This window comes from Panthera pardus, unplaced genomic scaffold (assembly GCF_024362965.1).
Source record: "Panthera pardus isolate Hobbes unplaced genomic scaffold, ASM2436296v1 HiC_scaffold_2, whole genome shotgun sequence".
In the NCBI taxonomy this organism is placed as follows: Eukaryota; Metazoa; Chordata; class Mammalia; order Carnivora; family Felidae; genus Panthera; species Panthera pardus.
The window spans coordinates 132,920,362-132,945,470 of record NW_026526765.1 but is presented as its reverse complement, the minus strand read 5'-3'; the positions used below and the strand labels follow the sequence as shown (position 1 = coordinate 132,945,470).

The 25,109-nt window shown below is 37.6% G+C and overlaps 1 protein-coding gene across 1 annotated transcript in view; it reads right to left on the bottom strand.

The window, feature by feature from the left end:
• Window positions 1-25,109, bottom strand: part of FBN2 (fibrillin 2) — a 255,858-nt gene that overhangs the window by 81,445 nt on the left and 149,304 nt on the right. Inside the window, exons 16-23 of the mRNA XM_019422114.2 lie at window positions 20,074-20,226; window positions 16,992-17,045; window positions 15,241-15,366; window positions 12,408-12,533; window positions 6,955-7,074; window positions 2,169-2,306; window positions 1,525-1,575; window positions 945-1,070 (exon numbers count right to left, since the gene is read on the bottom strand). Coding sequence (XP_019277659.1) covers window positions 945-1,070; window positions 1,525-1,575; window positions 2,169-2,306; window positions 6,955-7,074; window positions 12,408-12,533; window positions 15,241-15,366; window positions 16,992-17,045; window positions 20,074-20,226 — 894 coding nt within the window. The remainder of the gene's footprint in view (window positions 1-944; window positions 1,071-1,524; window positions 1,576-2,168; window positions 2,307-6,954; window positions 7,075-12,407; window positions 12,534-15,240; window positions 15,367-16,991; window positions 17,046-20,073; window positions 20,227-25,109) is intronic.

The window sequence follows — 25,109 nt, the reverse complement described above, 5'->3', positions numbered from 1 at the left end:
GAAAATAAAGCATTAGGAAAACTTAAACTCTCAGGTGGTAAAGGAAGGACTAGGATCAGGCAATTTTTTTTTAAATTAAGTTTATTTATTTTGAGAGAGAGAGAGAGAGAGAGCATAAGTGGGGGAGCAGCAGAGAGACAGGAAGAGAGAATCCCAAGCATGCTCCGAGAGTCCCTGCAGAGCCCTATGTGGGACGAACTCACAAACCGTAAGATTATGAGCTGAGCCAAGATCAAGGGTCAGTTGCTCAACCAACTGTACCACCCAGCTGCCCTATCTGGCAATGTTTTTAAAAAGAAACAATAGGGGCGCCTGGTTGGCTCAGTCGGTTAAGCGTCTGACTGCGGCTCAGGTCATGATCTCACAGTCCGTGAGTTCGAGCCCCATGTCGGGCTCTGTGCTGACAGCTCAGAGCCGGGAGCCTGCTTCAGATTCTGTGTCTCCCTCTCTCTCTGCCCCTCCCCTGCTCATGCTCTGTCTCTCTCTGTCTCAAAAATAAATAAAAACATTTAAAAAAAAAAAAAAGAAACAATAACCTTATCCAGGGCTTCCTCACTGTCTTCTCTAAGAGTGTAACTTCAATGACCTGATAAACGTTGACTCCAAACACTAGTCTCCAATTTTTCTTTTATGTTCAAAACATAGATAGTTTTCTTACTCCATTGGCCAATGTGAAAGACTGACCCTGCCCGAAATACCTGATTAAAGAAACTGACTTTTGAGATAATTGTTGAGCAGTACCAACTTTCTGTATTATACAGGAACCATGTCACTTAAATACAGTCACTTTAAAAATAACGTCTAGTGATTTTCCTTCCAAATATCCCACTTAAGTCTGTTTCCAGCTATATAGACCCAATGGTTTTGAATTGGTCAATGCCCAAGAAATGAGAAAAATTCATCGCTGGTTTCATGCATAAAATCCATGAGGATGTGAGTCTTACCCAGACACACACGGCCAGTTCCATCCAACGTAAGGCCTTCAGGGCACTCACAATGAAAAGATCCTTTGCTATTGACACAGCGTCCATTTGGACAAACGCCAGGAAATACCTCACACTCGTTAACGTCTGCAGGGAAATGAAGCAAGCAGAGGGATAAAAGATGTTAGAAATAGAAAAAGCAGGTGTAGTCTTCCCATATAGCAGATTCAATCTGCAACACAATGTGGATTATTACTTGGCCTGAACAGAAATATTTCACAGTGCAACCACTGGGTTTCCTAGGCACCAGGTGTGAAAATGACCACGGCCTTGCCCATCCATAAAACAGCCCAGACACACTCCCTTCCCAGCTGTTTTGTGCCTTGACACCTAACAGTGTCCCCATGAAAATTTACCCACCAGCATAAAAGAGGAGAAATGGGGGAACTCTAAGCTGTTTTCCAAGAGTATTATTACAAAACATTTGTTGATTCATTGTTTTTATTGTACTGAGGTTTTTAAGAATGATAAATCTCTGAAGTGAACGTCAACGTGACATACTGCTCTAAACACTTACAGTATTGTCCAAGTATACACTCACCTTCACAAGAAACACCTTTAATCCTGGCAAAGCCTCTTGGGCAAGCTGTATCTGTGAGAACAACAGAACCTCATTACAAAAGGAAACCTAAGTGTTTTAAGTTCAAGAAACAGTATAACGGAATCTAAGTTGAACTGACTAAAAACCACAAGCTGGGGTTTTAGAGGCCAAGGCTCCAGATGCCCTCCGATCAATTCAGTAGAGTGCGTGACATACGGTGGTAATTCCCATCAGTGCTGAGCCACACTGAGATTCTGACAGTTTTCCTACAGTTCAGTCTTGCTTTTACATCCTCAGCTAAATTACAAATAGACAAGTAAAAAGATGTAAGGCAAAGAGACGCCATCTTCTACTTGGGCACATGCAGACACGGATCCTGACGGATACTGACAGTCACTGAGCAGCTAGATTCCAGCTAGTTCCCTTCCTTGTCGAGGGTGCTCAGAAGGTCTGCTTACAGTCAAGGGATAAACCAAGTACCTATTTCAACAAGTGAATGGATTTCAACAGAAAAGATACAACAGAAAAGGGTCGTGATCTTATGGTCTTCCCCACTATGGAAATACATAGTGAGACAGGTGTCTGGCTGTGTGAAGGAGAAGCTCCTGTGACAAGTCCAGAAGGAGCCCTGGACGGCCCCCTACCTAGTTCACACCGTTCACAGGGGCTGCCCCAGGCAGCTCCGAGCGTGGCACAGCATTCGGATTTCAGAGTGGCTCCATTAATGTTCACCTCACAACGGTTGTCTTGGATGTTGAGCCAACACGTCCCTTTCAGGCTGTCTGAAAAGGAACAGGAAGGAATGGGGAGCTCTCATCTCTGAAGACAATGCAATTCAGTTATATATGACATAGGCAATTTTTATTACAGTATTTAACAAGAGCATTATTTTAAAAACGTTTCACTGCGTATGTTTCAAACCTATTTCTGTGTACATGTATTTTAAATATACTATATCACACGTAAGCCCAGTATTATACCATGTACATCTCATAAGGTATGATAATTTTTATAATGAAATCTAGTGATACTCCACAAGCAGCCACTGTTGTCTAAGATTTTATGCTGGTATTTACAAACACAGTGCATTACCACGCTAAGATCATTCCTTGTGTGAAAAACACTCACAAGATTTATCTCTTATGATAAATGCTCTGATATTTAAGATTTTACCAAAAAAAATTCCTTAAATGATTTCCTTCTCTTGTAATCCCCCACCAAACAAACCACACACTATTTACGTTCTAGATCAGAGACACCAGTATTTCTCTAACTGAAGATAATTATTTGATGAATAATTTATTAAAAAATTACAAGATAAAGAAGAAAAGAAACATCACCCAGGACACTACCACTAAGACACATCAGGGTTAATACCTGATGGATTTTTCTTTCAGGCATTTGCCTAGACATACTATATATGTAGCTTTAACTCTACTTTAAAGAAGAATGCATGCTGATGGCCAACTATTTGAAGAAAAAGAAGGGACCATATAAAAAGGACATGTACCCAACCGTCTAGCGGTAACTACTCTTACTTTTTAGTCTGTCTCCATATCACACGTAACTGAGGATCTTCCTTACGTGACTGCTGAATAGCTTATTTTGTAATGGTGACAAGGAATCCAGCAAAGTTGGTGGGGCAAATAGGAGTTGGGTAAAATAAATCCTACACGAAGCCTTCCTTACAGCACTGTGGCTCTCAGTTCAGGGTGCGTGACACTGCCAAGGCTCTTGTTCAAATATGGATTCACAAGTCTGCAGGTGTGCGGCCTAGGAGCCTGAGGAGTTGACAAACTCCTTAGGTGAGTACTACAGTCTGACAGAAACTTAACAGCCTACTGCGGCACACAGCCTCGGAGAACAATAAAGAAAAAAGTATATTCCCATGGTATGTACCTTAAAATTCATTTAATAATACGGGTAAAGCTTTACTGCTAAATACAACAATAAAAATAAAGCATAATGGGAGACAGCGAAAGAGAATTACAGTAAAATTGCAGGTTCGGAAGCCACTGTGGTTTCAGAGTCCCGACTGAACGCAAGCAAGGTAGGAGTAAGTACCCTGTTGCCCAAGGCCTCAGGGCCAGAAGTGAAAACAAAATAAGTAACACAAAAAGGGATGGGGTGCCTTTCTTTGTTGCAAGATTCAGTTTGGGTAGAAAACTGTGTGCAAATGAAAAAGACTTTCTCATCAGACTGTATCAGGTCTCAAATGAATGGCTTTTTATAGGGCTTTTCCCATCTTCATTTATTTACACGTGAAAGTAGCTACAATTTGCAGAGGAGAAAACTGAGGCCCGCAGAGGTCAGCTAGTTTACCACAAGGTCACCCGGGTGGTACAGTGTCCACATCACAACTCAAAGCCGCACACAGTCTGATTTCAGAGCCTTCACTTTGTAACACCATGTTTCTTTTGGCTGGCATGCTATCAGCACTCAAAAGTCACAAAATCCACTGATACATATCCATACATACAGATGCATCTCTCTTGCTCTGATTGTTTTTATGTGTGTGTACAGACATACACACATACACACATCAGATGTAGTTATGTAGTTGTGTGGTTAGGGGCTGGGTGAGAACTCTGAAAAAAATAAAGCAGGATAAGCAGTCTTGAGGGTGTACGTTGGAAAAAGACTGTTATATTAACAAAGGTCGTGAGGGAAGACCTGACCTACAATGTCAACTCTAAGGAAAGACTGTAGGGTGGCAGATAATGAGAAGACAAAGATAAGACAGAGGCTACAGTAATAATCAAGAAGAGAAATAATATGGGCTTGGATGGGTGGGTTGTTGGTTGTAGGTAGTGCTGAGAAAAGGTTGGAATATGGATAAATGTCAAATATAATCAACAGGATTTGCTGATGAATTCAATGGGTGTTTCAAAGAAAGGCATAAAGATGACTCCAGGGTTTTGCGGGCTGCTGACTGGCAAAATGGAACTGCCATTTGCCGAGACAGAAGTCATTCTGGGAGACACAGGTCCAAGCCAAAAGATAGCAATTACGTTTTGGCCATATTAAGTTTGAAGCATCTATTGGACATCCAAATGGAGACAGTGTGCAGACAGTTGGAAATATAAGTCTGGAATTAGTGGGGAGGTTGAGGAAGGAGACGAACATGTGAGGGTCAATGTAGAAGCCATTTAAGTGTGAGTGTAGACAGAGAAGCCAGGAGGTCCAAGGACTGACCAGGGTGACACTTTAAGCTGGAGGCCAGGAGGACACAGAAGACACAGGGAACTGAGAAAAAGGGGTCAGAAAAGTGAAAGGAGAAGAGAAGGCCAAAAATCGAAAACTTCTTGAGAAGGGGTGAGAGAAGAGCACTGCTAACAAGTAAAGATAAGAAAGAAGCAAGGATCACTTGTTACCAGGGAGACCACTGCTCTTGTCATTGTCATGTCCATGTCACTGAGGACAGCACACAGACATAAGCCAACGATGAGAGAAATTGGTCTGGATCACAAAGAGTCATCCAATGGCTGAGCAGTGTCATCCAGGAAAGATTAATCAAATGTATTGTTCTATTACACTGAATCATTTTCAACCAGAATACAATGAATGGTCTTTTCAAGCAGTTTACGGAACAGTTTACGATTAATTTACACTTAGGGAGTCTGCAGAATATACTCTAAATCTCTCAACATTCTAAGTATCTCACCAGTTTCTATATGCTCTAACTTAATTTTAAATTAGTAATCGTATCAGGGAATTTTTATTCAGTTCTAAATAGAGACATTTGGCTGTAATGAAAAAGCGGTTTGCAGACTGAGCACTGATTAGAGACACTGTCGGTCCTATTACAAATTTTCCTATTTTTTTCTATGTATGTTTTACAACCTATTTCCATTTTAAAGCTAGAATTCTGTTTTCAATGAAAAAAAAAACAGATAAAATTATGTCTAAAATTTTAAAATATTAAGTAAATTTCTTTGCGAGCAGCTCTAGGCTGGGATATTCAAGTTTGATCACGTCCCGTAAAAACTCCCAACACACCAGCTGAGAAAAATATGGTGGTGTTTAGTGTCCAACATAATGACTCGGGAGTAAAAAGTCTTTGTTCCTTTTTCATTAATAAATAGAAAGGGAAAAGGCCAAAATAAGAGAAGTCTTTACGATGAAGCAAAAACTAAGGTACTTTTGATGCCCAAGTGGCAGACAGGGTTAGTTTTCTGCGACATTAATTAATTCACATTAACTGACAATTAACTGACATTAATTAATGCAGACTTCATTTCCTTTGCACAATAAAATGACTCCATTTCAGTTGGCAACTGTGGCCTAGCAAAAATATTTCTGCCTTTCCGGGATCTGACTCCACCCCTCCCCCAAAGGAATTCTATAAGAAAAAAGTAGTGCCCCAGGCAGATGGCAGTCTGTTTCCTAATATGGAAAGCGAGCAAGGCTCAAATTTCACCAGCTGTACCTCACGGGGAGCTGAAGAGCTGGCGTTTCCAAAGGGAAGGTTTTCATTGATAATTTTGGACTAGGTCTTTTTTCTTCATGTAACAAACAGGTATTCTAACATCCAGCTCAATGGTACAAGCATCAGACATACTACTGAAAATACTATTGTCTTTCACAAACATTCAACTGAAAATTCATGCTGGCTAGATAACAAAAACTGACAAATTACTTGGCACTGTGTAAAACTAAAATACCTTCCGATCTGGAAATATATATATTTAGTTTACTTTAAAAGTGAATACTAGCTAACCCTGTGAACTGTCCTATGTCTGGCCGACGGGGCCACAGACAGTGAGACAGTTTTCCCCATTACATGTGCTGAATTGCTTCTTGCAGTAACAGATCAGACTATCTTGTTTTAAGTATATCCTACCATCATTATCACAAACTGACCTTAAATGTTTTGAGACCTATAAAAAGATACCAGTTTGGAAGTTTCAGCATCTTTCTCCTTAAATTTCCAACAGCAGGAAACGTTATCTTTCCTTCCTTGGGCCTATACATTTACGATTGATGGGGGAAATGAAAAAATAGTAAATTCCCTCTATTTGTTTAAAGGCCTCCAATTCTTGTCCTATTAACTGAGACCAAATTCTATCACATTATTGTTCTGAATTGTGTTATGAAAAGTATGCAGCAGGGATTTGATTGCCTCGGTTCCTAAGGCATTCTAGGGTAGCAAACATAAATCTGTGTGTGGTATGCAAATGCTCATGATCTACAGCATAATGTATCTACTCATTTGACAGGAACACTTCTTAGAAGCTAACAAAATTCAGAAGCCCGCCCGCTTAGGCTATCATGTTTTACTCCGATCCTGATAATGAGAGCAAACAACTCAAGTAACTCCTAATTACTAGCTTCCTGTAATCATGTTCCGTTTTCATCCACAGTAAGGCCTGCGGTCTCTACTTATGTTGGCACTGAAGCTGAAACACCAGCCCTGTGTATGAATCTTACCAATACAGATCAATCCTGTTGAGCTGAGTTTGCTGCCAGGAGAACATTCACAATTGAAAGATCCAAGGTTGTTCCTGCAGGCCCCATTGACACATGGGTTGCTTTCACATTCATTTATATCTACAATCCAGGAGGAAAAGATTCTGTTAGAACTGCCATGTGTTTCTGGAAAATATTATTCCAACAAGCCATGCTATGCCAGAATGTCTGGTAAACTTGGCTGTTGCAATTTTAATATGGATCTAGGAGGCATAAAGTGAATGGGGAACGGAGACATGAATTTTATAGCATGGATACACGCAGACAGGACTAGGGGCTCAGTAGGACTACAGGAATCAGCCCAGTATTGTGAAAGGATTTAGTACGTTACTTGTCACTCTTTCACTACCACTTTACACAAATTGGGATTGATTTCCCCCACAATAAGATAGAACTGTCCTGTGGGAAATCTCAATTCTGAATGGATGGAAAACAACCATATTCCTGGGTACAATATGCTGGGCACAAACAAAGGTTGACTGTTTCTGTCATTTGTGGCTCTGGGAGGTTTTAGAAGAATTAAAAAAGCCTGTGTTAGAGACAATATATCACAATGCTGCCTTTCATTCCAAACTCCTGGAAAAAACTCAGGAAACGAGGGATGAAACTTTAATACTGAGTAGAGTATTCTCTTTCAGACTTCATCTACCTGCCTCTCTCTTTAGCCTGTTTACATTTACACGTTTGGTGCACAGACTTTAAAAAAATCAAAACCAAAACAAAACAAAACTGATTTTGGTAAAATAAAAAAAGAGAACTTTTAATTGCTTAAAACACACCTTTGCTGTCATTAATCTGCTTTGAATCATTAACCAACTCAGATAGCATAATCCACAAAATCCTAACTGACTGTCATAAGTAAACAAGCACACCCATGTTCTCAAGTGGTAACTAAAGCAATTGTCAAGCCAATAAAATTAGTTTAACGGGAGTTAATTACAAATAAATACAAGCTTCAGTCCAAGTACTAGAAACAATACCCAAAACTGACTCCCAGTATAAACTCAACCATTCAATTTAAAGAAAGGATACAGATTTTTTTTTGTACTTGGTTAATTATGTGAAACAGGTCAGCATACCCCAAGGCATTTTTTGCTGTTGTTGACCACAAGCATTTCTGAGCTCACCAGGGTACTTTTTTTTTTCCTAAACACCTTTTTCTTTTTTTTTTTTTAATGTTTTTATTTATTTTTGAGACAGAGAGAGACAGAGCATGAGCATGGGAGGTGCAGAGAGAGAGGGAGACACAGAATCTGAAACAGGCTCCAGGCTCTGAGCTGTCAGCACAGAGCCCGATGCGGGGCTTGAACTCATGACCGTGAGATCATGACCTGAGCCGAAGTCGGACGCCCAACCGACTGAGCCACCCAGGCGTCTCAACACCTCTTTGAATTAAATATAAAATACTATGTTGAGGAAAACATAAAAATAACGAAATGACTGCAATGCTTGCTCTTGAATGCCCAAGTCAAATATAAATTAAATTGCTCCTGAAAAGCCAGGGCTCACTGTTCACTTGCAAGTCTATGGACTTGAAACACAAATTTAAAAATCAACGTGGAAAACAGGTATATACCCTCTTTACTACTTCAAAATTACTAAGGAAGTACCTAGGTACTAATTTAATTCTTGAAGTAGAAATTGAGGAAATATGAATGCATCTTTTTTTGTTTTTAATCAGTTTGTTTGTAGCAAGAAATCCTCTTAAAAGAAAAATACAAGAGCGGGTTTTGTAAATATAGCACAGATTTAAAATGAAAGCATCTATTCCAGAGTACTGCAATTCTTTTAGTAAAAACACAACGGGAAGAGGGAACCAGATAGTCAAAAAAAGAAGCAGATAACTAATCTGAGGACAAACTATATATAATTCGCCTATGAATTTCATTTGTAAAAAGCTCCTAAAAAAAGCAAAATGTCAATTATCATATATTTTGAAATCCCTATTCTAAATTAAGCAATTATGAACTCCCAAACTATAAACACACACAATGACAGCTACAAATATCAATGGTTTAATTTTTCTTTAAATACAATGTTTTTATGTTACAAATGTCATGGAACCAGGAATTGAAACAGTTCACTGTACATTCCTGGAAATAAACTTCAAAGCACATCTGGTTTACATTTAACTAGTTATGTCACTGGAAACACAATCTAAACCACAGTGCTTGCTGTAAAAATGTTAACTTTCACAGACTTGTGGAGCTCAAACAAAAAAAGTAAAATAAATTTTTTGAAACTTTCGTCTGAACTATCAGCAGAACTTTATTATTACTGCTATTTATTATATATTTAAAATAGCCTGTTGAAAACATGAACGACAAGCAAAATTAGTGACTATAGTAAATATATACAGAGAAAGCTGGAGTCTCCACTGAATCTGCTAATAATTCCCAGCCTAGTCTTTGGAAATTAGTTTAGAAAGGACAGAATAAGGAGAAATGCTTCAGGCAGACACATTTACTGTGTGAATGCAATGGCAGAAATGAGAAGACCCAAGGGAAAAAGACAATCGTGACCTTCAAATCTTTTTTTTTTTTAAACACTTAATAAAATGCAAATGACTTAACAGTGGGAAGAAAGTGAGAAATAAGCTATCTGGTTAGGTTTCTCACAATAAATCACTTTTATTTCCACAAATGCCATCAGGCTAGAGCCAAAATATTTCTCTATCATTTCTCTTCTATTTACATAACATGAGCTTCGTTCTTATGAATGACAGATACGAAATATATTTCATATTAAAGAAAAGGCTTAGACTTATCATGAACAATTATCCTTTGGACAAAAGTAAAGAGCACTCATTCTAACTAACACTGTTGCCTGATTTGGTCCCAATGTCCCTCATATTTATATAGTCATCCAACCATTTGCTTAAACACCATTCGCTCCTACTCTTCAATTGTTCCTGCAGGCAGGTGAGACCCTGCCTTTTATTTAAGCGTTAGTACTCTTCACTTCCATCTTACTTGTTACAATGGTGGGAAAATGCTATAAAAATCACTGACAATTCAGTGTACAAACACAAGTGGGACCAAACTGATTCAAAGACACCATCCACCTCGTTCCCCATTATGTGCCTCTCTCAAGACAGGACTAAATGGTATTTTTACTGGGCAGGGAAACTAGTTCATCAGCTTCCCCGTTAAACCAAGAAGGTATCCTAAGCTGACATGCTTTCAGAGTTTCCTGACCCTTAAGAGAAGCTCATCCTCACAAACACAAAAGATAAAACTGATCAAGCACAATGGGAAGGAAATGCAGAAAGTTGGGAATAAAGAAAAAAACAAAACAAAACAAAACACTACAACTCTTGAAATCCCTTCTTGCTGCCTCAAAAAAAAAAAAAAACCTATAGAGGAAATACGGCCAGAGTATTTTTTTTTTTACAGAGTATGTTTCTCAGAGCAATCCTGAAGGATAATATAGGAAACACTCTAGCTGAATACATTGGTGACACCTGAGCTACTTAAAAAAGACAGCTTTTCAGCAGCATCTTGGGGGCTCAGTCAGCTAAGCATCCCACTTCGGTTCAGGTCATGATCTCATGGTTCAAGGGTTCGAGTCCCGTGTCAGCCTCTCTGCCAACAGCTCAGAGCCTGGAGCCTTCTTCAGATTCAGCGTCTCCCTCACTCTCTGCCCCTCCTCTGCTCACACTCTGTCTCTCTCAGAAAGAAACATTAAAAAAAAAAAAAAAAAAAAGACAGCTTTTCTATCGTTTCTGCTCAACTATGGAGAAGATGAATCTTCAAGTACTTTAACTAGGATGGAAAGAAAGAAGTGTTGCTCTTTGAGGAGCTCCTGCAAGAGGTGGGGGTAGTAGGGGGACAGGTATCAGGACTGAGTTTAGAGAAACTGCCTTTTATACTTAGGGGTTTTTTCTTATTGTTTGTTGTTTTCTTCAGGCTTATTAGTATTTTTCAATGGTCCCTCCAATTCAATCCAAACTTAGAATTGCACTTTGTAATTGCATTTCATTGACTTCAGCTGAGTCACTTGTGTTCTGGCATCTTGTTCAAGCCCTAACTTGTTTCAGTTCACAAGAATGCTTTGAAATGAAACAATAAGAAAAGAGAATGGTAACATCTTTTTGCATCATATTACTACTGCTCTTTTCTTGGCTATGGAGTCACCAAAAAAGAACTATTTCAACAGATAAGGAAAGGTCTATTCAAAATAATTAAAGATGGAATCTTTTTTTAAGTAACTTTGGCAGCAGTTTCTGGATTTGAGACCTTCAGGGGACACTTGTATAGGTGCCCCCTCCCACCGCCCCCACACTCCCCAGTAAGACTTAAAAAGAACAATGACTAGGAGTCAGACAACGGATTATTCAGAAATACACAGGACTTAGATAAAGAAACAAAATCATAATTGAATGCCCTGCTTGCTTAGCTGGTATCTCACTGAAAATAAGGCCCTTGTTCATGTAAGTAATTCACACAGCATCCACTATCCAAAAATGTGGTTAAAAGAAAGAAGTTTTTAACCAGAGATTTACTATCAATAAACCTAAATGGTAACTTTTAAATCATCAAATGGCAACGACAATTTCCTTAGACTATACATTTATTTATGGTGACCATTTTTACTCAGGCCCCAAATATTTTCTGGGCCAATCTCTGAGGTGTATCAATCAATCCATAGAGAAAGTCCCTCAGGGCTGATTCTGACATTACCTGCCAGGTTTCCCCGAGGCTAGTATATGACAGTTTTTAAAAGGGGAAAAGAAAACAAAAAAAATCTGACATTTAATTTCAGCAAGTAAAACAAACTGGCTCCTTTCACTACCCACCCCCCCAACCCATATTTCAAAATGTTTGTTGATATTTTATCTGAATGGAACAAAACTGATGGGTTTATAAACTGGGTTAGGTACCTACTATTTCTTCTTTTTTTTTTAATTTTTTTTAATTTTACATTTATTTATTCTTGAGAGAAAGAGACAGAGCGTGAGTGGGGGAGGGGCATAGAAAGAAGGAGACCCAGAATTTGAAGCAGGATCCAGGCCCTGAGCTGTCAGCATAGAGCCCGACGCGGGGCTGGAACCCAGAACTGTGATCTCATGACCTGAGCTGAAGTCAGACATTTATCCAGCTGAGCCACCCAGGCACTCCTTCTTTATTTTTTTAAGGTATATTTATTTACTTAAGTAATCTCTATACCAACCCTGGGGCTGAAATTCATGACCCTGAGATCAAGAGTTAGATCCTCTACCAAATGAGCCAGCCAGACACCCCAGTACATGCGATTTCCCAAAATTGACAGATGAGGCTGAAGGAGATCATTGAATTTTAAAAATATTCAAACAATACTCTGTTCACTATCTTGTTTCATCAATGTACTTGACAAACATCGATGGCCATCTAGGTACTTACGCTTCACAACTAGGCAAGGAAGACATCTCTTACCTTCACATGTCTCTGTCTCCGTTCTGAACACATACCCAGGTGGGCACGTGCAACTGTAACTTCCAGGCGTGTTTCTGCACAGGCCATTGTCACAGAGCAGTCTGTTTACCAAGCACTCATCAATGTCTGAAAACCGCCATTCAAAGACAGGAGAAACACATGTTGAACAATCCGATGACCAATAAAGTTTTATTTTTATTTTTCTTATCCCCTCCTTGATGTCATCTCTTTTAAAAAATTAATATATTTTTAAGTGAAGTACAGTTGACATGTAATATTATATTAGTTTCAGGTTTACAATATAGTGATTCAATATTTATATATATCATGCAATGCTCCCCATGGTGAGAGTAATTACAAATTTTTTACAATATTATTGACCATATTCCCTGTGCTGTACTTTTTATCCCTGTGACTTATTTATTTTACAACTGGAAGTGGACACTTCATTTAATTCCCTTTGCCTATCTCACTGCCCCGCACCCACCCCACCAAAAAGACTTAGTCTCTTTGTGCCGACAGTACATTCCTTGATCCTAAGCAAAATATATTTGGTTTTACTTGTACAAGAACATTCTTATACTGGTGCCCATTTTGAAAATGTTCTTAAGTCCCTGAATGAACGAACACACACACACACACACACACACACACACACACACACTATATATTTGAAAGTACCAATGAAATACATCAAAAGATTACTCACTCACCTATATACTTGTTTATAATAAAAATAAGAGATGATTTTAAAAAGTTTTTTTAAATTAAAATCTAATCAAAATGCGTTAAATGGCACTAAACAAAAGGTGCTTACTACTCTTTTTCCATTAGGTTTTTACTTCAGACACAATTCATTATTTATGGGGAATTAATGATCTATTTTGTATATTCTGTTAGAAGTCTACAACAGCCTAGAAAATATTATGTAATGCTCAGGTTTAAGAAGCTCACACTGAGTTTTATCTTCATGTCCTTGCTCATTTTTGCAAATGTAGTTAATAACAGAAAGAAAGAAAAAATGAAGTGTGGGGAGCATAGTTCCTTTAACCTACAGTTATATTTTTAGTCTCATGAATAACAACTGTACTTTACCAAACGATATATATGGTATACTGTTGTAAAAATTTGGAAAACAGATATTGGAGAAATATTTGCTGCACTTCTATCAGCACTGATAAATATTATTTTTTGTGTCTTATCTGATCTTTTTTCGTTTGGATGTTATGTTTTTGCTCCCATTCTGACTTGGTAACACTGTATTTTAAGCAGTTCCATACACTTCCCCATGATTGTGACAGCTTGCTGCATCACAAATTATTTACCTACTATTCCATGCTTTGGGTTAAAATGTGTTCCTCAAAAAAACTTAGGTTGAAGCCAATATGTGACCTTATTTGGGAAAAGGAATGTTATAGAAGTAATTAAGCTAAAGTGAGATCATTAGGGTAGGATGTAATCCAATATGGCCACTGTCCATAAAAAAGGGGAAATGATGTGAAACAGAGCAGGGAGATGAAGTGAAAAGACACGGAAAAGATGTACATGTGACCAGAGTGATGCAACTGCAGGCCAAGGAACATCAAGATTGCAGGCAAACACCCGAAGCTAGAAGAGGAAAGGAAAGATCCTGTCCTGGAGCCATTAGAGAGAGCATAGCCCTCTCTCTGAATACCTTGATTTTGGATTTGTGGCTTCCCAAATTATGAGACAATAAATTTCTCTTGCTTGAAGCAACTCAAACTTTGTAGGTTTTGTTTGTTTGTTTGTTTGTTTGTTTTTACAGCAACCCTAGCCAACTAAAACTAAAATCTGGCCTCATTTTAATTTTAAAATGTAGTTCTAATTTTTATCAAAATTATGCATATTCTTACTTTAAAGAGTCAAGTAGTGCCATGAAACATGTTTAGGGAATAAATGCTCACTGAATCTCCCTGTTTCCAGTAGCGTGCCCCTGTGCTCAACTGTGTTCAGCAGTTTTGCTGGAAGCAACTTTTCTTCTGGTGAATATCAGGTAGTAGGTTTACATGTTTTTATAAATGTTCAATAATCTTTGGCTGGTGCCCTTCCTCATGAGTGTCAAAATCCATTATAAGCATATGATATTTAATACAGACTTATACATCTATCTGTACATATGTCTTCAACTCAAGATCAAATGAATATATTCAATAATAAAATTCAGTGCCATAAGGGCTGAAAAATATTTTTTTCCTAATCATAATCATCAAAACTTGGTTTTAAGAGTCATCAGTGATTAGGTGTAACCATTATTATGTATAATGATGAGTTGACAGCATTCGTTTTATAAAAATGGACTCAGTGCTCTATGAGAAAATCTAAATTCTTCACAAATTCTCGAATAGATGAACTAGGTACCTGAGTTTTTATAAACCTTCTCTTATAAATTACATAAAGAAACACCTATGTTTGGATAAGTTGTAGCAACTAGTTGTTTCCTTGTAAGTCAAAGTTTTTTAAACCTGTAACAGTTCATTTTCTTAACTTACTGCCTTGTTAACTCTGAAGTCCCTTTCTTAGTGGAAAAAAAAACCTGCACGATTTAGATATATCCAGAAATACAACAAGACAACAACTGAGTATATATCTATTCATTTGGGAACAGAATGATTTAAATACTAAGTTCTGCCACTAAAAAGTTTGTTATTTTGTAACAGAATTGGGTGGATTCCAATAGCTTTATTTCTTTCTATAAGAAGGAAAGAGAAACTGTAAGATCTGCAGTTTTATTCACTTATTTGTATTTCAATTTCTCTTATAATCCATGAAATGAAACTATACAAAAGGTTCTCGTATAAATACAGCAACTTACCAATACAGTTTCTTCCAGAGGCATCTGGCTCGTAGCCACTGTTGCAATTACAACGGTAACTACCACGTAAATTTTCACAAATTCCATTGGCACATATATCGGGATCCAAAGCACATTCATTGATATCTGCATTAAATGTTGAAAGTTTAATGCTCACAGATATTGTATTGTTTGTTGACATATGTAGGCCTAATAAAGATCACTCAACATATAAAGTGTTTAACTCCACAAACCCACAATTTGCCTGGCTTTCAGAAAGGGAAAGAAAATGAAAATAAGGAATAAGAGATTGAAATTAAGGGATACAGGACAATTCCCTGGTAAGTTAAAAGAAAAATGAAGGGAACTGGCAGAAATTCAAAGGACTAAACCACGTAATGTGCCTGCATTTATGATAAAATTAATAAAGAAATTTACAGGCTGTTGGCTTAAAATCCAAAGGAAAACTTAACTCGATAGGTATTATAACCATCTAATTAAAGGACAACCATTTATTAGGGTGACTTATATAATTTATGATCCCCAAAGGCATGGAATATTTCTATTTTATTATCATTTTTTTACAATCAGCTAAGTAATATGATACTTAATAAATGTTTCTCATTGTTGACAAGTTGAAATTAATGGAGAGGACAGTTCAAATATGGATGCTTGAGAACCCAATGTTTTATAAGAAGCCATCAACAGTGAGTACTCTGTCGGCCGTGGGCAAGACTTGAAGAATGACGTGCTCGTCTGAGCAACCCAGTACTTGGAACAAGTGGCTGGCTCTGTTGCAGAGACCATATTGAGAGGGGATTAAAAAAATGGACGTAGTATCAAATTTTGATCATGATGCTCAAATTTTAATCTTAACAATTGTTTTCCAGAATCTGGAAGACCTTAACATACCCCAGAAATGTTAGCTTTTTCATTTTAGTTTTGGGACAAACATCCTTATACAAGTTGGTTTCTTTTCTGTGGTTTTTGGTGTTCATGGCAAAGATGCAGTATTACTGTCAACTGATCTAAAATGTGTCCAAAATCTTCTCAAACACAAAAGGAGAAGAAATACATACATACATACATACAGTGAAGATTAACAATATCCTACAGTTTTCTTAAAAAAAAAAACACATAAGAAACTGTATGTGTATACTATACGTGTATAAAAGAACTTTAAAGTTATAAACAAATTTATTTAATATTCAATGTTTCATGGTGGCATTTTGTTAATCATATTGCTGTTTAAAATAAGAAAATGTGATTGAATTTCACTTATTTAAATTTAGAAAGTTTCAGTATTCTTAGGCACAAATAATCTTCATTTTTAGGGTAGTAAATCCCAAACTTGATCCATATCAAGTATTTCTTAAAGATTTTTTAAAATCATGTCAGCACCACTATTTAATATTTTCTCTTTAAACGGACTCACTTTTTCTAAACTTAAATACCAACTTTAGCCTCTTCTTAAGCAATGGTACCCACAAAATTACAGGTCTAGTTTGCTAGAGACATTTTCAACAACGTGTATTTAAAAGTTAAATATTTATCTCCTATGAATGTGGCATCTACATACATTTAATGTATCTAGCTTATACCACTATTCTAGGCGATAATTTATCTTATTATTTTACACCGAGTTTTTTACACTGATAATTTGTTTTATTATTTTACACTGATGTTTTATGAAATACTCTCACAACTCATGTTATAATCATAAAGCTACTAATTTCATAATTACTGTAAGACTGAATATACAATAGACTTACCTCTTCCATCCACAGTGATCCCTACTCCACTACTACAAAGACCATGGAATTCAGCTGGAAGATAAAAAAATACAGAAATGAAAAACTCTAAACACTATCTCTCTGTATACAAGTCACTTACGTCACTCCAAAACTACCATGAAGAAAAATCACTGGTAATAATTTTTAAAACGAAAAAAATAGTTACTATTTTCCAGCACATAATTACTTTGACAATTCCAAAATCATGGATGAGCATAAAAAAATAAAACTCACTTGTGATTATCACCCTGAATATAGTTAATATAACGATAAATGTTACAAATACTTTCCACATTTGGAAACTTAAAAAAAAAAATCCAAAATGGATTGTAGAGAATGCTTTTTAACTTTTTTTCTCTCAGTAACAAAATAATTATAAAGAATACTTACATAACAGCAATACTTACATACCAGCATTTACCATGTGCCTGGTATTCCAGCATTTTCTAATAGTTTATTTAATTCTCCCAATATTACAAATGAGACATTTTATTTAAGTGTGGTTAACACACGATGTTACATTAGTTTCAGCTGTAATACACTGTGACTGGACAATCTGATACCTTATGCCGTGCTCCTTACAAGCGTACCTACCGTTTGTCACATCACCGTTACAGTACTGCTGACTGTATTCCCTTTGCTGTAACTTTTATCCCCGTGACTCACTCATTCCAAAGCTGGAAGCCTATACCTTCCATTCCCCTTCACCCATGTGGCCTAACCCTTCACTCCCTCAGAACCATTAGTGTCTGCTCTGTGTTTACAGGTCACCTTCTGCTTCTGTTTGTTTATTTGCTCTGAGTTTTAGATTCCACATGTAAGTGAAATCATATGGTATCTGTCTTTCTTTCTCTGACTGCTTTCACTTAGCATAACATCCCTAAGTCCATCTTAGTTGTCGCAAATGGCAAGTTCTCATTCTCTTTTACAGCTGAGTAATAATCACAAACTAGATACCACTGCTGTCCTCTTTGACACCTGAGAACACTCAGGCAGACATGTGAAGTGACTCCCCAGATCACAGAGGCTGTAAGGTGGGGAGCAGGCTTGGATTCTCAGCACTGTGTCACAGACATTTCATGTTCATATCCCACTTAATAGACTATTTACTGTTTTTACTCAGTTATGTGGATGCACCACATTTATTCAGTCTCATAATGATGAAATCAGGTTTGTCCAATTTTCAGCAATTATCATAAATAACAGGAAATTCAATTATATCAGTATGTTAATCTCTTTGAAGTCAAACTGCTCAGCATTTATGACTCTTTTTAAGGCTTATGATACTCCTCCTCTCCCTACATGTCCCAGGCTAGCCTTCTATCAGCAGAAGAGAGTACCCATATGGAAAAAAGCAATCATCGACACTTTACCAAGCTAATGAACAAAAACGACGTCTTATTTTAATTTTCATTTTAGCACATCCTTTCATGTGGCTATTTGCATTTTGTGAAATCTTGTTTGCATACAATGCACTTTTTTCTACGGAGGATTTCAACTTTCCTCACCAATTCGTGTAAATTCCTTATAAATTAAGCAAAATATTTTTCCAATTTACATGTGTATTTTAGTCTTTGGTTTCTGTTCTTGCTAGTCCTTTACTATCACAAGATTACAAATAGGTTATATATTCTATAAGAAGGTTATTTTGTAAGGTTTAATGCAGGGAGCTAACTTCATACTTTTTCTATTATTTTTCAACAATATTCATTACTTAGTTCAATCTTTCCTCACCAACCTAAACGTTATCTTTATTGTATCCTACATTCCTATTTATAGTCACAACTGTTTCTAGATGCCAGATTTTATTAGCTCACTCACCTTTTCATCTAGCCTTGTTACCAATTTTTGTACATCTTTCATAGTATGCATAACTGACTTAAACACTTTTAGGGCAAGATTTCCTACCTTAACTCTTCTTTTTAAAAAACGTCCTGCTCAGTTCATTCCAGAGGAAGGCTAATGCTTTGCTGAGATTTGAACAATCCCTTGAAGATTTTCAACACAATTACAAGCCATTTCCCTTGGTTGGAATGCATTTCTTCCATCTCCTACCTGTAATGTTCTTATTCCTTTTTTCAAGATGAAACTAAGCAGATACCCACCCCCAGCCCTGTGAAGTCCTTCCCAGCTTCTCCAGACCAATTACTTCTCTTTCCTGTGTGCTCTCCCAGTTCCCTGTTTATGTCCTGCTTTTTAAAAAATGTTTATTTATTTTGAAAGAGAGAGAGAGAGAAAGAGAGGGAGAGGGAGAGAGAGAGAGGCAATCCCAAGCCAGTTCCACCCTGTCAGCTCAGAGCCTGATGCTGGGCTCAATCTCATGAAACGCAAGATCAAGCCCTGAGCCAAAATCAAGAGCTGGACACTTAACCGAGTGAGCCACACGGGCATCCCTATGTCCCTCACAAGGCATCAATCACATTAAACTGTAGTTTATACTTTTGCCTGACTACACTCTCAACTATTCTCAACTTTAAAGAAAAAAAGAGGTTGTGTTTATTTTTGAGTCCCTACTATACTTACATAAATTCAGTAAAGATTATAGTAAAATATTAATAAAGAAGAGTCAGAGAATAGTCAAAGAATTAGGCCATGTAATGTGACTCTATCTGTGAAAAAATTAGTAAATGATTATTACTCACTTAGATTACAGCCCAAGACCATGCTGTGGCTAGATTAAAAATAAAGAAACTCAGGCTCTCGTGAATTCACTATAACCTTGAAAGTGACAAGTGGATTTTATGCTGTTCATCTTCACAATGATATTAAATATCAAAAACACTGAGTAGTAAGGTATCCATATAATAAACATGTTATAACATCCATAATTGGGTCAACAAACACATTCCTCTACCCCCTGTGTGTACTCTCTGTGCGGGGATCATAGATAATAATACAGGACACATTTCCTCATTCTATGCCTCACATACCAACAAAGACTTGGAGGTCTTCAACTGAAAATAATGACAGAACACTTGAGAGCTGATGTAGTCTTTGGCCAAATATCTAACGCCACCTTTCTAGATTCTTTATCAGACGTGACACAGGCAAACAGGACTACCTGAGTTTTTTGCAGGGCAGGGTTGGCAGGGCTCTCCAAAACCGTAGTCTGGATTGGCACAGCAGCATTCTGACTTGGTCACTGCACCGGGGAAAGGACGGACACAAGCTCCCTTCTTGATCCCGCCGTAGCACGTACTGCGCATGTGAGTATCTGCAGGAGGAAGCGGAGTGACAACTGGAGATGGTGAAAGAAAGAGATTTCAAAACTGAGGGTTTCTATGAACCTAAGGGGCTATTGGATGGGAAGCCTTTAAAGGGCATCTGCCTCTTTTCTTTTTCTTTGTATCTTTAGCATTTAACGGTGCTCAGAAATGAATAAACGCATGCTTGTAATGTCAACAATTCTTTTTTTTTTTCTACACAAAGTTTTATGCACCATGCAAGCATTCATTATCACACTTGAGCCCACAGGCCTTTCGTGAAGCAGGAATAATGCCATCATTTATAAACATGACTTTGAGCTCTAATCACTGGCTATGCTATCCTCAAAATGACACGTGCTATTTCTATTTTGGAAGTGCTTAGGAACAATGAAGTGCCTGGCTGTGAAATTTCTTACTTCAACTTTCTGAATTAGGAGGCCTTTCTTGTCAACCCCCAGTTTACTACTGTGACTATGTTTTAATCTCAGACTCTCAAAAAACCCAGTTATTAAAAAAAAAATGGCCACTGCTATGTGTCCTCAGTATTGGGTTTGTTGCTTTGCAGACATGATCTCACTGAACATTCTGATCGACAACTCTGCAGGACAGCAATCATTATCCACGTTTTATAGTGAGGAAGGCAAGGTTCTGAAGGATTACTTGAGCAGCTCCAAGTCCTACACCACCCACTGCTCATGCTGGAATTCATACTCAGGCTGCGCGACTTCCAAAGTCCTTCCTCTTTCCTCTACATCATGCTATGTCCCAAAGAAGCATACCCAGCTTACGCCCTCACTCTGATGCTTCATACAATATGCTACCGTTTTGTCAGACGCTCAGTGGTGAACTATAAAAAAACTCAGCTCACCAGAGAGGCCAGAGAAGCTGTATAGTGTGTAAACCAGACACTGGCATAGTTATTCCCAACTTGTTGGAAATAGTTTTATCTGCTTATTATAACACAAAGCAACCTGAGTCACCTGCTGCTTAAGATTTGGTGATGTTTCCCATTAAAACGATAAGCTTTATGGCTGCACTAGACAATGAGATGGGTGAACACTCACATGGAAGAAGACATGAGATTCACCACAACAACCCTACAGACAAGATATGCTGCCCCTTCTGCTTCTGATGAGATGGGGTCTGGCAAAGCCAGCTCAGAGTAACATAACAGAGCAGGGCTCCATTCCAAGACAAGTATGCACAAATACAACACAGTGCATCATTTCCAATAGGATTTTGTGAGTTGAATACGATTTTTGTGATAATGACATCTGTTATCTCAGAAGGCATCACAGAATGGTCAATTTCATTACTGTTTTCATGTTGAGAATATAATCCTTTCACAATTTCTAGAAGGAAGTCGATAAAAAGCCTATGGTACGTGCAGGAAGAGTCAGACACATTATGTAGTGGCCTGGGTTACAGATTAACTCAGTTGTATAGAATACCCAATACCAGAAGGTCCATGAAAAGGAAAGTAACATAACATATGTGTAGGTTTTAGGGACATGAACTGTCCTAGGGTCTGGTCCCTATGGGAAAGAGCTTACTTAAAATACTTAACACACCCGTCACCCATTAAATAAGGATAGAGTTTATATAATAAATGAGACTTGTTTGTTAAGCAGTAGGCACAGTGTGTAAGACACACAGGAAATACTCAAAGAATATGGTGACTTCCTTATTTCTCTCTTCTATTTTTACTAAGGGCAGTCAACCTTTTCCTGTTAAAGGTTTCAGACCAGAACCATAGTGCATATACTCTTCACATATAACTGAGACACTGCTTACAGGTGGACAGGATAAGAGGCATCAGTACCAGCAGCACCATCAGATGTGCTCATATCAGATGTGCTCATATCAGATGTGCTCATATCAGATGTGCTCATATACATGTTCTGGAGAGGGATTGGAACTGAATGCTCCTGACCTGCATCTTTTCCATGTTATCAATCTTCTCCATGACTTTTCTTACTTAAAAAGTGGAATTTTTAAACAAGTTGCTCAGATTCTACACACCAGTGGTAAAGTATGGATGCAAAATGCTCATTCTATTTTATGTCAGCTTTACTGTCAGCTTTTCTTCATTGCTTAAAGTAGCAACTCTAAGACAATACCCTAGGTGTGATGCCATGATTCTAATAGAACAAAAATAACTAATAGCTAACTTGCTGGGTATGTGTTAGATACCAGACACCATTCAAAGCTTTACACAAAAAATCTCATATTATTTTACTTAATTTTCAAAAAACTAATGAGAAAAAGAGGCAGAGAGAGATGATGTATCCTACCTATGGCCAAAGAGCTAGTAAGGAATACAACTAGGATAAAGAAAATTAACTGATGTTGAAATACTCTTAAGCTCATGTAGGAGGATGTTGGATAGGAAATGGAAGCCAAAATCCCAATTTATATTATAATATAAATATCAAATAACAAGGTGAATTCTGAGACTACACCCTGAAGGAAATGGACATGGAAAATAGTTGCCAGGTCACGAAAACCCTCCCAATTATCGAAGACATAGTTTTAAAGAGCAGCAATTAAGAAGAGTATTTTTTGAGGAGGAGTGTTTTTGCAAGAGCTGGATTATGAGTTGGGGGACTACCATTCTCACCACTGGTCCAAAGAGAAGAACTTCACAGGGAGCAGGGGGAGAGTTTCATGCCTGTCTCTGCCTGGCATACCTAGAGGCAAAAGTGAGTGGCTGCTCTTCCTATGGGAGGGATAATGGAGGGAGGTGAGTGAGATCCACCTCCATAATGAGGTTAACACGGCAAAAGGATGGCAGGTCATACGGACTAGACGTGGGCCACGTTAAGAGGCGTCCTAACACAACGGCATGGAGAGGTGATGAGACACCCTCAGACAGAGCCTATCTGAAACAGACTGCTCAAAGACCAGAAGGCAGATGAGTAAAGCCCCCAGGAAGAAAATGCAGTGTCCGCCTCTCAGTAAGGGCAGCCAAATGCCTCTGAAGGAACTATGAAATCAAGGGGTGGCTTTAAACATCTGGGAAGCTGAGAAACCTTGAAGCAATCCTGAAACGGTCACCAGTGCTCCTGCTTCTTCCCTCCTCCTGCACTTTGACCCTTGTAGAGTCAGAAAGCTTCTTGCTGATGAAGGTCTGAGCTTGCAAGGGAAATTGTAACTTCAAGTCAGGTTCAGAATATTATCTCTGGGCATTCTAATTTCTATACTTAACATTGTTTTCATTACCTGAAGTAGTCACATAAAGTTTTGCTATTTATGAATAGTAAAGTTATAGGGTTGCCTGAGTTCTCTTCCTTACTTACTGGGTGAATGGTTTCTACTGAATAAATTTAAAGATACTTTTTAGAGGGATGCAAGAGACCAAAATATAGTTGTCTTTTGTTTATGTCCTGTCTGTGAGCCATGCTTCTTCAACATACCAATTACAATAATAGTTTAATTTTTTGAAAATAAAAACCCACGTCTCAATGTCTAAGAAAACAAACTGAAGAAAAATATATAATTGATAATAAGTAATTAATAATTAATAGTAGTGATTCATTCCTAACTTCAACAATCAATGCATCTCAAAAGCATCACTAAAGGCAGAAGAGACCAAGAAAGAAGGTCTAGCAGGTGACAGGAACGACAATATATAATTTTATACCCAGAACAAATGGTGTTTTTATTTTAAAAAGTTTAAACGACCACAGTTGTGAAAACCTGGAGTCTGTGCAACAATGTCTGATGCCTTTTCTGTATGTGGCAAAAATGCATGATGATTTGTGTTTGGACACTGAATTCCTCATTGCTACTTATACGTTGGTTGCTTAAAGGAAAAATAGTATCTTCCTCCAAAACTGGTTTTGTACTCATCATACATTTCAACAGAATCATTCCGGTAAAGGAAAAGGGCAACTAAGTATATTAAAGCAACTGAAAATATTTTAGCTTCCTGAAGCAAGAAGGAGCTACATTCTTCTGGCTGCTGTATTTAAAATATCCCTGAGTGAAGTGCTGACAATCTTGTAAGCTGAAATAAATCCTAAATTGGAGACAGTAGATGAACTTAAGTGGACAGATTATTTCCATCTGCTGTTGCTTCTTTTCTCCCCCACTTTTCGGGATCCAAAGGTTTTGATTCCCATAGGGAAGAGTAAAGTATTATCACCTATGTCTAAGAAAGAATTTCATTTCTGTCATCTACACTCCTAAACCAATAAGGGTGTCTGCTTTCTACAGAGTCACCTGAGAAACAGCAGGTGCACAATGGCTAATGCCCCCTAGGGGTCTCAGGAAAGCCTGCTGGAGAGAAAACCACATTAAGTGTATTTTTACAATGACCTCACTCTGCTATTGTTATCTTTAGGACATATGGTTGAAATGCCATATGGTCTGAAATGTCAATGACATTTTTGATTTGCCTGCCTCTTTAAAACTGATGCCTGTAACTCTGATTTGCATGGAACCCATTTGGCAAAAGTACCCCTTTAAAAAGCAAAGTAATTTGGCATGGTTTAGAATAAAATACCTATTCTCTCTCATATTCTGCCCTTGTTTCTATAGTTAGCTGCATAGCGATGAGGAATAACTATGTAAAAATATTTCACCTTTTGACAGAAGTCTAAGTTCTAAGGGAGAAGTTATTTACATTTTAAATTGTGTTTGAGCTTATTTAAATATATTAAATAAACAGGGCTTATTTAAATATAACCATAATCCCCCTTTCATCTTAGTTGTTATGAATTACAACATCTAAATCCATTGTACTTAAAGAGTCAGCTAACATTATCAAGGATCCTGATTTAAGGATGATTTCTTTTTATTTTTTAAGGATGATCTCCTTTTTTCTTCTCCTGCATTTAAAAAAATATATATTTATTTATTTTGAGAGAGACAGACAGACAGTCACGTA